The 10,922-nt window shown below is 55.2% G+C and overlaps 2 protein-coding genes across 2 annotated transcripts in view; both read right to left on the bottom strand.

Annotated features, from left to right (window-relative positions):
- ANKRD60 (ankyrin repeat domain 60) overlaps window positions 1-4,349 on the bottom strand; it is a 10,536-nt gene extending 6,187 nt beyond the window's left edge. Inside the window, exon 1 of the mRNA XM_004717151.2 lies at window positions 3,947-4,349. Within this exon, the coding sequence (XP_004717208.2) occupies window positions 3,947-4,349 (403 nt within the window). The remainder of the gene's footprint in view (window positions 1-3,946) is intronic.
- A 1,751-nt stretch (window positions 4,350-6,100) lies between these two features.
- The window catches only part of LOC101657999 (serine/threonine-protein phosphatase 4 regulatory subunit 1-like), an 89,580-nt gene continuing 84,758 nt past the window's right edge, over window positions 6,101-10,922 (bottom strand). Inside the window, exons 16-19 of the mRNA XM_045296907.1 lie at window positions 10,682-10,802; window positions 9,745-9,879; window positions 7,614-7,755; window positions 6,101-6,756 (exon numbers count right to left, since the gene is read on the bottom strand). Of these exons, the coding sequence (XP_045152842.1) occupies window positions 6,590-6,756; window positions 7,614-7,755; window positions 9,745-9,879; window positions 10,682-10,802 (565 nt within the window). The 3' untranslated portion in view covers window positions 6,101-6,589. The remainder of the gene's footprint in view (window positions 6,757-7,613; window positions 7,756-9,744; window positions 9,880-10,681; window positions 10,803-10,922) is intronic.

Below are 10,922 nucleotides of genomic sequence, written 5' to 3'. Positions count from 1 at the left end.
CGGGTGCACTAACTCAGAGCGAGTTCTCCGATGCTCGCCTAGCAGGTGCGTGTGTCGGGCAGTGCAGGGTGGTCTGCGGAAAAGGAAAGCTCTGCCAGTGGAGCTTTTTCCTTTTTTTTTGCCACCCCCTTATTCCACACGTGGATGGATTTTTAAAATGTCTTGGTTTGATGAGGGGGTGGTGACTTTATAACTCCTTGTGCTCAGAGTCTGGTTCCTTGTCTGATATTTTTGGTACTTTGGTGCTGCCTACCGAGCGCTTTTCCTATCATCTTTGATCCTCATGACAAATCAATGAGATAGACTTGTATCTCGATTTGCTGAGTAGATGAACCTAGTGCCGCGGTTCTCAACCTGAGGGTGGAACGACCGTTTCACAGGGGTCGCCTGATTCATCATAGTAGCAAAATGACAGTGATGAAGTAGCAATGAAAATAATGTTATGGTTGGGGTCACATGAGGAACTGTGTGAAAGGGTCTCGGCATGAGGAAGGTGGAGAACCCCTGCTCTAGTAGGGTTCGTGCAGCAGGTAAATTGGGACTGCGTCCTCCCCAGCACCCCTGTCTCGTGTGTGGCTCTTGGTTGGCACCATTGGGTCACCAGAGCTCAGGGAGTTGGGACTGGGACCGTCCACCACAATCACTGCCCTGAGTCCACTCCATGGCAGTGACCCCATTGCACAGAGCACCATGGTCCCAGCAGGTTCCTGAGGCTGCCATCTTGGACACGGGGAAGCTGATTGCCATCTCTCGCTCTCCACTGGGCACAGGTGGCTCATTGGCCCCAACAGCCGGCCTCTCATTAGCAGTGAAGCACTTAATGATGAGCAAATCTACTCATTAGGACCCTACCTGTGACTCTCACATGAAAAATCATCAGTCATTGGTCTAAGAAAGACCACCTCACTCCCAAGCCCCTTGGAAAATATCCCGCAAAGCCGTGAAGAAACAGTAGGGTGCGGGAGACACAGGCTGAATGGCATCCCAGAATCCAGGGCGTGTTTTCCTTGCATAAGCAAGCAACCGCCTTCGGCTAAGACAATTACTCATTATCAGCAGCTGAGCACATGATCAGCGCTGACAAGAGATGTGCCAGCTTGACCCTAGTCCACAAATCTGTGACCCTCCTTTAGATCCATCTCAGTTTGCACCCACATGATCTCATGTGCTCCTTGGGATGGGGGTGAGGCGGGGTTAGAAGAGGTGCTAATAACTTAGAAGCTGACGCCTAAAATTCTGGCCCTGGTGCAGCAGGCCTGGTCCTACCTGCCTGAGCAGTAGGGACTGCTGCAGCAGAGGACCCAGCTGCCCGCAGTTCCTACGTACCTGCTGAGTGATGGTATTGTGACATCAATGTTAAGTAACCCCATCTCCTTCACTCCCTCCTGCTCTCCGGAATTTACTGCTTAGCAGAGCTCATCCGTGTAAATAAATTAACAGGAGTGCCAGGCATTTGCAGTTCAGGACACATAATTTTCAAATTACTTGTTTCGGAACTCTTACTAAGTCCTTCAATAATTCACTTCATTTACAAAACAAAACCCAAGTTAAATACAGACTAGGCTCCAATGAAGCCTCAAAGATGCTCAAAGGCTTCTCTCACACCCTGAGAGGGAACTAAATGTGTCGTTTAAACTAGTGAGCCGGCTTCACGGAGTGGACGGGAGGTCTGGGCACTGAGTCATCTCCTGAGTCCTTCCTAGCTCCAGTGGGGAGGGTGCACTCACAGGGAGGGAAATGCCCTGCGAATTAGGAAACAGCCCTGGAGGGCAGCCTGGGTGAGGGCAGGGTGTGGATTCTGCAGCTCTCCGATCTCCATCTGTCCCCATAGCTTCCCGGCCCCTGCAGTACCACTGCAGGCTTCTGCAGCGTTGGCTGTTCACATTCTCCATGCAGCAACCCAGAGTTTTTTTTGCCCCGATCTTCATTTTTGACATATTTGCCCTTGATTTCCACCAGGTTGGGAGATAATGGAGCCCGGGGGGTAGGGGGACTCGCTCCTCTTCGCATATCCTAAATACTGTAGAGAATCAGGGCAGCCATCGTCCTCAGCTTAGGGCACAGTGATGCATAGAGAACGAGAGATGGGTTCTGGCGTCCCGGACTTGAACGTACCAACTACCACGCGGGGCTTGGCAGGATGGGGTGCCCCAGGGTCCTGAGTTGGCCATGAGGAGCATTGGGTGCTGGGTTCTGATTCTGGCTGGACTACTCCTGAGCTCCGGACAGATGAGAACGCAGCTGGGGACGTGAGGTTCTGATACTGGCAGGGTCAGTGCCAGCAGCTGAGGTTCAGACGTGGATAGGGTTCACTTTAAGATTGGGGGTAGTGACCAGGGCAGAGTTTGCTCTGAATGTGGGGTTCGGATGAAGGTAAGGTTTGCTTTAGGTTTGGGAATACTGGTATGGGAAGGGTCTGTTTGGGGATTGGGGGGGGGTGTCTTTTGTTAGAAGGGCTTGTGTGGGGAATGTAGGGTTCCAATGTAAACAGTGTGGCATCTGTGGGGTGGGGTGTAAGAATAGAATAAGTCTGTCCTGGAATTTGGGGGGTCCTAATGATGTGAGGGTATTCTCTGAGATTTGGTGTCCTGATCAAGGCAGGTGTAGCTCTGGAATTTGGGGTTCTGATGTGGATAAGGTTGACAAAAGGATTGGGGTTTCAAACCTCAGCAGGTGGAAATAGAGTTTGGGGGTGGGGTCCTCGTGTTAGTGAGGCTCGTTTTGAATCTTGGCCTCCTCACGGGGCACCGCTGGCTTTAACTTCCGAGGGCCAGTGGAGAGTTGTGCGAGGACACGGGATAGACTCAGGTGGGTTCAGCGTGTGCTTTGGGGCTCTGCTATGGTAAGGGTTTGTGTCCCATTTGGGAGTCCTTGGGAAGGTCCTTGGCTTCGAGGCGTGGGTTCCGCAGGGGTCACAGCGAGCTTTGGAGACAGACCAGCTTTCAGATGTGGGCGGTCAGTCTGTGTGGAGTCTGGGGGTCCATGTGTGGGTAGGGTTCATCTCTGTTCTTGGCATCTTTGTGAGTGCTGATAGCCCCTTTGGAGACTGGGGGCTCACAGGTGGGCACTTCTGCCCGGGCCCTTAGGGCCATGGGGGGTGGGGGTGGGCATCAGCTCTGGTGTTCAGGTTCCTACCTTAGCCCAGGGCAGCATATGGAGCTGCGGTTCCAACGTGAACAGGTTTGCTGAGGTAGGCGGTCCTAGTAGGGCTGCGGCTAAGGGCTCTGGTATTCATAGAGGGTTTCAAGTTCCTATTTAGCCAGATCAGCCCTTATTTGAGCACTAGCGTCCTTATGAGGGCAGATTTATTGATGGATTTGGGTTTCAGAGGCAGTCTGTTAGCTTGGAGATTTGGGGTTCCGTTTGGGGCAGGTCTGCTGTGGGCTTGGAGAGGGGGTCTTGAAGTGGGCAGGTTGTTTCAGGCTTTGGCCTACTTGAGTGGAAATGGTTGGCTGAAGGATTTGGGGTTCAGAAGGCATCGCGTGATTTGCTTTGAGTTGGGGAGTGCTGTGCAGCTTGGCTCTGGTTTTGGAAAGGCTGTCTGTCAGGGCCTGGCAGTTCAATGTGGGCGCCACGGTTGGCTTTGGGACTTGGGGTCGTTATGAAGGCATGGGGGCTATGATTTAGAGTCTGGGGCCTGCTGTGGGTCAGCTCTGGGATTTGGGTGGGAAGCTCCGAGGTAGACAGTACTTTGAGAGTGGGGCCCATCTTCCTGGCAGATGGCCCTTGTGGAAGAGGGCCTTGAGACTTGGGGTCTAATGTTTCTGGGGGGCTGGTGCATTCTCAGGTGGCCAGGGATCCAGCATTCTGAGGGGGCGGGTCTTGTTTGGGGGACTGAGTTGTGCGGGAAGGGGCTTGGGGCTCAGCAGGCTCCCCCTAGGTGCTGGTGGCCCTTGGGTGGGAGGAAGGCCGTGAATGCGCAGGGGTGGGGCGGGGCAGGGGCCACCTTGGTCCAGGTACTGGATCCGCTGAAGGTTGAAGGGGATGCCGACCATGAGGTCCAGCACCTCCTTGAATTCCCGCACGGTCATGTCGCTGCGACAGTTGGCCACGCGGAACATCTCCCCGGTTTCTTCCAGGCGCACCCGCAGGGTGAAGATTTCGGGGTCCTGGTCTTGCAAGGGGCTCCCGGCCCGAGAGGCCCGCGAGGTGCGGCTGAGCTTCGGCTTCCCAGCACGTGCTCGGGCCAGGGGCGATGAGGTGCCAGGTGGAGGGCCGGTGCCGCCTGCGCCGCGCCCTGCTCGCGCCCGCTCTGGGGTCGCCATCGTGCTGTCCAGGCCCCCGGCCCTTCGGCCGCGCCCCGAGGCAGGGCCGGCAGTGCGTTCCGCAGGCCCGGAGCGCGAGCTCATGCTCGCGGACGCCAAGCCGGGCTGGCCGGGGCGCGGGCACGGGCGCGTCACAAAGGCGGCAGCCGAGACGCGCGGGCCAGGTTCGCACGGGGCGCGGCGGACAGCGGTCCGCTCCCTGGACAGCCGGGATTACAGCCTTCCTTCCAGTTGCCGGCGGATGGAGATGCCTGCACGTCCCTCCGCGGGCGTGGTCTCTGCTCAGGCTTCAACACCTAAGATCGCAGGAAGACGGGCGTGGGCAGCCCTCCGCCAGGCGCCCTGGACATCTGGGGCGAGGAAGGCGCTGATGCGAACCTGACCGTGGGGCCAGTGGCCATTCGGGCTGGCTGGCCCTGTCCTGCTGTGTAGCTGCAAGGCCAGCAGCCTGTGGGCAGAAGGTCCACTGGGCGGTCCTCTGAGCACAATGGAGCCCCCACGCCCCATCCCACTACACACAAGATAAACTGAGGGGCGTGGGTGTAGGGTGTGTGTGCTAGAAGGGGTGTGGTAAGGCAGCACAATCTTAGAAAAAGCTCTACTGTCACAAAAGAATAAAATGCAAGCTTACTTTTTAAAAAAGTCTTTTAGCAGAGAAATGCTGTGCGTGGGCACGTCTTCACAGCGGAGAGGTTGGCATCCAGCTCTAGGGAACGGCCTGTCTACCTGAGTCACGTGTCCACAGAGCTCGGTGGCCCAGTGCGCAGACTCAGCACAACTCAGCTGGGGTTTTGTTGGGCTTTTTTCCCCTTAATGGGAAAGTAGGGTCTGCACACAACACGAGATTGTGGCTCAGTAATTCTCCCTGCTGCAAGATCAACAAATTTCAACAGCATGACAATCTCAAGTTTGAGGTAATGGACATTTTTAAACGTCAAAATCGTTTGTTACTGAGCACATTACGTCCCTCTCTTGACGTGAGGCAAGTATTACGCATCAGACAGACTGATTCATTTATTAACTCACTTTTTCCTGAGGTTGCCCAAATGTTATCCTGGGCTACGTAAGGTCTGTAGTTCTCACAAGTGGGCCTTATTTTCTTCGGCACTATATAGACTCCTTCCTTTCTTTTTCAAGAATCAGCTCGATGGAATTTGGGGAGGGGAGACAAACATCCTGCTGGCCACAAAGTTCAATATTGTCAGCAGTCACATAAAGACAATAAATGAGAGAAAAGATAAGGGGAGGGAGGGGAAAGGGAAGTTGCTCCTTTAGAGCTAGCTCTTGAACTCCAAACGGACTGCTGCCCTTTCCCTCCTCCAGCCTGCCTCCCTGTGAGAGCCGGACAGCACAGGGATATGCGGGCACCACGGTGGTCAAAAGGTGATGGTAGTTTGAAGTGGAGATGTGTTTCTGCCCCAGAGCATTTTTGTCTCAGCCTGGATCTCAAAGTGCATGAAACTGAATTTTGTGTACCTGAAAGTCCACTTGGAGAGGCTACAATTCTAGCCCCTCCCCCCCCAACCACTGGTGTGTTTGTGGAGCAAGCGTGTGGGCTATGGGGAAGTACGAGGGGTTACTTTGTGATTCCAAGTTTCTCCCTGTGCCACCATTCAGCTTGAAGCTTCTAGCAAAAGCCCCAGGCACATAGTCGGTTACCCAGCCCACCCCGGATGAGGGCAAGTTCCGAGCATGGCTCCCAAGCAGAGTCCATACAGTATTAGAAAAGACAGACATAAATCGTTCTTTAGCTTTTGTGTGTGTTTTTTTTTAAATAGCTCATTTTCAAAATAAACAATTTGGGGCTATATTTGCAGCAACTCGAGATGGGAGCATAAATTTAAATGATGTATTTGTTCTGTTCACTGATAAGAGGCTAACATTACATCCATATATTTTCTTCCTGTCAAGCTATTTACATATGTACAGCATTTCAGATACAGTCACAGATAACATTTGCCACCATAAACCATGTTGTGGAGGGAGGCACCGGGAAGCCAGGGCTGCGAGCCTGTGAAGGACTTGGGAGCTTGGAGGAAGCTCTTTTATTGGCAGGACGTGGGCTTCGTAACCAGGGAGAGCCACACTGGCCAGCCACCCTATGAGCCAGGGAGCGAGCGACCCCACACACGCACCCGCTACCCGGAGCTGCCATCTTGGTGCAGACCTGAGCAGGCCCTGCACCGGGGCTGCAGGCGGGAGGCAGGGGGTGCTTGGAGTGCATGTTGGGACCATCTAAGACATTGTTCTCTCGCAGCATGCCCCACACTATCATTTGTCCCCCTTCCGTTTCCAAGAAGCCGTGTGCAGCACCTCGGATGATCTCAAAGGGGTTCATTCTGGTTTTCCAGCGTGCACGTGTCGACGATATTCCGCCGTTTGGGCTGGAGAGTGGCGAAGAAGGAAACATCCTGGTCCCGGTCCGATTGCAGAGCTAAGACGGTCTCCTGTACCACCTCAAGATGAGGGTTCCCAGCATTTCTGAAATACGCTGGAGGGAGCGAGAGACCAGGGCCTGAGTCCCAGATGCCATGGACTGTGTTCTAATAGACACTCCAGTGTTCTGGCCTTTAAGCCACGTACCATCCAGATCAAGGAAGCAATTCTCGCCAGGTGATGATCTGCCCACCCCCACCCCCCACCCCAATCTCCAGCCTCAAAAAAGTAACACTGCCTCCAGGGAGCAGTTTTTCTTACATTTGGAAACTAGACTGCCAAGAACAAGGATGCCTGTGTTAAAGGTTTCATGACTAACCAAACTGGACTGCTGTTTGTTTCCTCACGGTGGGCTGCGGAGGAGCAGTGGCTGCTGGTGGGGCAGGCGGGAGGGGCAGGAGATGTCTTGGGTTTGGGGGTGGAGGGGGCAGGTTTCCTATGCCTTCTACCTAGCCATGCCCAATCGTCTAAGAACTGAGGGTGGGGCTGTAAATGAATGTTCAATAAAACCAGGCCACCACACGGGCTCATGCAGCTAGCTGTCTGCCCGCTCCAGTCACAGACTTGTTCCTCCCCGTGGCAGCGCGGTGGCATTTTCGGCTTTCAGCCTCTGTGTTTTAAACATAAACTCACACTGCATTCTTTCCCTTGAATTGTGTGATCAATAACATAGAGAGGCTCTGCCTGGGGTTACACAGTGGGCTGCTATGGTCAGCAGTTCGAAACCAGCCTCTCCATGGAAGGAAGACAGGGCTTTCTACTCCCACAGTGACAGGCTCGGAAACCCACAGTTCTACCCTGTCCTGTAGGGTTGCTGTGAATTGGAATCCCCTCGATGGGAGTGGGTCTTGTGGTGGTCCTGACCACCAAGGGAGGAGGTTGAGGACATGTCCTGGGGGCGGGGGCACTTACCCTTCTCCAGCAGGGTCTGCCTCAGGGTCTTGGCAAGCAGGACGCGCACGTTGGGCACCGGATCGGAGGCGAGGCTGAGGAGGCTGGGGAGCAGGTGCTCCACAAACTGGTCCACGGGGATGCCTTCAGCGCTCACCACCGCCTGCAGGGAGAGCCTGGTGCTGAGGGGCACACGGGGCTGCGGGGCCATAGCGACGGGCCTTGCAAAGGAGGGCGCTCTCGGCTGCTATTTTCACGGCAGGAGAGTGCCTGGCCTTTCTACCTCTGGGGAGTGCGAGACCCCTCTTTGGGTTAGCAGCAGAGTGCTTACCCCAGGGGCCACCAGGGCTGCTACTAAAAGAGTCCCCCGGTGTGGGTCCAGCATCTGCAGGTGCGAGGGGGGTCTGCACTGGGCCTGGTCGGACCTGTGCCGAAGGTCACCCTGGGTCAGGGAAGCTGAATCTTTGGGATCATGGCTTTGGGTGAGTGAGTCAGCCTTCAGAGCATCAGTTTCCCCATCTGCACTAGGAGATGGGTCCCAACCTCTGTTACTGGGCGGTCCTGGGGCAGCCAGGCCCAGAGTCCCAAGAAGTTCAGGTGGCACCGTGTTGAAACACTCGGCTGCAAACCCAAAGGTAGACCACTTGAAGTCACCCTGCGGCGCGGCGCTGCAGGAGCAAGGCCTGGCGGTCCGTCCCCGGGAGACCCCTTGGAGTCAGAACTGACAGTACAGCAAGGGAAGGGCTCCAGGGCCCAGCCCTCAGTTAGCAACTGCTCGGGCTTCTCCGCACCAATCCCAGAGCCTGCCCAACACTCGCTCCCTTCTTTCTCCCCACCACCCTCAGAAAGCACAGCAGCCCTGCTGGATGGGGAGAAGGCCTGCGTCCCACATGGGCCACCAAGGCGTCCGGACAAGAGGGCCAGGCTGCCCCTGGGCCCGGGGCTCTCAGCCCTGTGCAGTGTCCTGCCTGAGGAAGTCAGAGCTATGGCCCCAGAGTAGCACCAGACTTGCTGGACTCAGGGCGCCCACAGATTTTCCCTGGTCAGAAACCTGAGTCTGCGAGGTCGACTGGCGCATCTGCCATCCTGCTCCTGCAGGCGTCACAGACTGCAGGCATAGGTGATGACAGGTAGGGGACACGCAGGGCCACACGGGGCCAGGGATCGAGCTGTGAGCCTGACTGGGGCTCTGTCCTTTCCACTTCCAGGCACAGACCCCCGCAGCTCCGCGGGAAGGACAGTGTGGCCCTGCGGAGGCCCCCGGGTACCACAGCGTCCTTTGGTTGTGCTGGCCTAGGCTTTCTAAATCTCCAATAATTCGTGAAAGAAGTTAAGAAAAAAAACCACCTCACTGTTGGGGCCATGCCATTTCTGGTTGGCTTGCTCCAGTGTGGTTTCCTGAACCTTGTGACGTAAAAGCAAAGGTCTTGGTGACACGTCCATCTCCCGCCCAATGACGCAAACGCTGAGGGAGTGGTGTGTGTCTGGCCGGCATGGTAGTCACTCTGCCAACCGCTGCCCGGCTCAAAGCCGATGGTCAATGAGCCAGTGGTGCCCCCCCAAACCAACAGGGGGCAGTGGTGAGTCCACTGAGGGGCTGAAGGAGAGGGAGGGAGGGCCGGGCACCGCTGTACAACCAGCTAATCTGGGGGGACGGGGACGCGTCTTCCTGTCCCCAGGGCCTGGTGCTGCTGCCGTTCCCTTGGCTTTGGCAGATGCCACAAAGCACGGCCGTGTCAAAGGGAGGCCTGCCTTCCCCAGTCTGTGTGACCGCAGCACGTGACCAAAGCTCGGGGCTTCCCATGCTTCCTGTGACAAAGCTGAGTTCCAGGTGAGCACGCATGCACTGGGGCCACATACAGCGATCCCTGAAGAGACACCAGCACTTGCCATTATCTCCTGATAGATGAGCCACTGGCTGCACCAGCCATGGCATTGGGGCAGGAGGTCATGTTGCTCTGCGCCACCCCCCCACATACTACTACCACCTCCACCTCCACCTCTACCACCACCACCCTACAGCCCCGCCGCTCCAATGCAGGGAGGGCGCTGACCAGATGGCCCACACTCCGTCACAGCATCTAGAGCTGGCGCTGACGTCTGGTGAGGCTGACATCGGCACTCGGACACCCACACCCAGGGGCACACTGACCTGACAGATGAATGCGAAAGCTTGCCTTCCGACCCATTTAGGGCAGTGCCGAAACCTGACGATGAGTTCGTTGATGAAATTCAAGCCCAGGCCACGCTCACTGCTCGAGTAGAACTTGTGCAGAACAGCCACGGCCTGTGAAGAACGCCAGAGGGGCCACCTGAGCCACCACCAGCGTCCACGCGAGGCGTGGGTGAAACAGATGCAGCAGGGACCCAGGGGGGCTTATGCAGCTTTCAGGGGAATTTAAAAGCGTGACAGGAAGTAATTTTTGTCACAGCCATCATTAGCACACGGGGTAAAAAGATGTTTGAGTATATGGCCACATGCACACACTGACACACACAAACCCTTCACCCAAATGGAATTTATGAACTGGCAAGAGAAAAAGGCATTATTAATCTTAAGGTTCCAAATCTTGCAGCATGTTCCCTTGAATACTAACTAAACCATCAACTTTCAGAATGTGTCCTTTTTATACCACTTTAATACATACCGTCAGAGACCTAATAAGTACATCAGTGTTTTCAAACGGCAGGTTTGGAGGGCCTGTGTGCAGCTGGCCTAAGCCCACGTGGAACAGAACCATCAGGTGCTGGAATCACTGAATCCTTTTCCTACAAAGCCTGCCTGTTGGACAAGCCCACTGTGTTCAAGAGGCACACCACGTCACGGTCTTCAGTGTGGCTTGTCTACATTATGATTTATTTGGAATTTCCATCACTGAAGCAGACAGCTCTGCACGCGCGCACGCACACACACACACATTTGATAAGACTAGAATATAGTTCACAAACTTGAAACCTGAGTTCACGAGTAAAAGCTGCCAAGTTCTGCCCAGAAATCAATCAATCAATCAGTTAATTAAAATGGAAGCCACCCTAAGCATTTCTAGTCCCAAAAGTCACCAAGCGCAAACGCCAGCCTGACTCCTTACTAGCTTGAAGGAGATCCACCGCACTTCAGAGACTCTGTCTGCACACAGTCTCAGCGCAACCTGCATCAGGTAATCGTGCACATCGCTGGCCTCGTACAGCTCCAGAACCAGGATCAGCTGTCTGAAAGTGGAGGAGAGCATGCTGTTGGCAAGGGCAGCCAAAGCCAAGACTCGGTCGTCACTGCTCCTGACGATCGTTTTACCAGACAGATCACAGCAGCTGGGCCGGGAGTGTGGGAGA

The sequence above is a fragment of the Echinops telfairi genome, unplaced genomic scaffold (assembly GCF_000313985.2).
Source record: "Echinops telfairi isolate 266 unplaced genomic scaffold, ASM31398v2 ScPeMD7_7413;HRSCAF=8451, whole genome shotgun sequence".
In the NCBI taxonomy this organism is placed as follows: domain Eukaryota; kingdom Metazoa; phylum Chordata; class Mammalia; order Afrosoricida; family Tenrecidae; genus Echinops; species Echinops telfairi.
The sequence above is the reverse complement of the archived record's forward strand: the minus strand, read 5'-3'. Positions and strand labels throughout refer to the sequence as shown.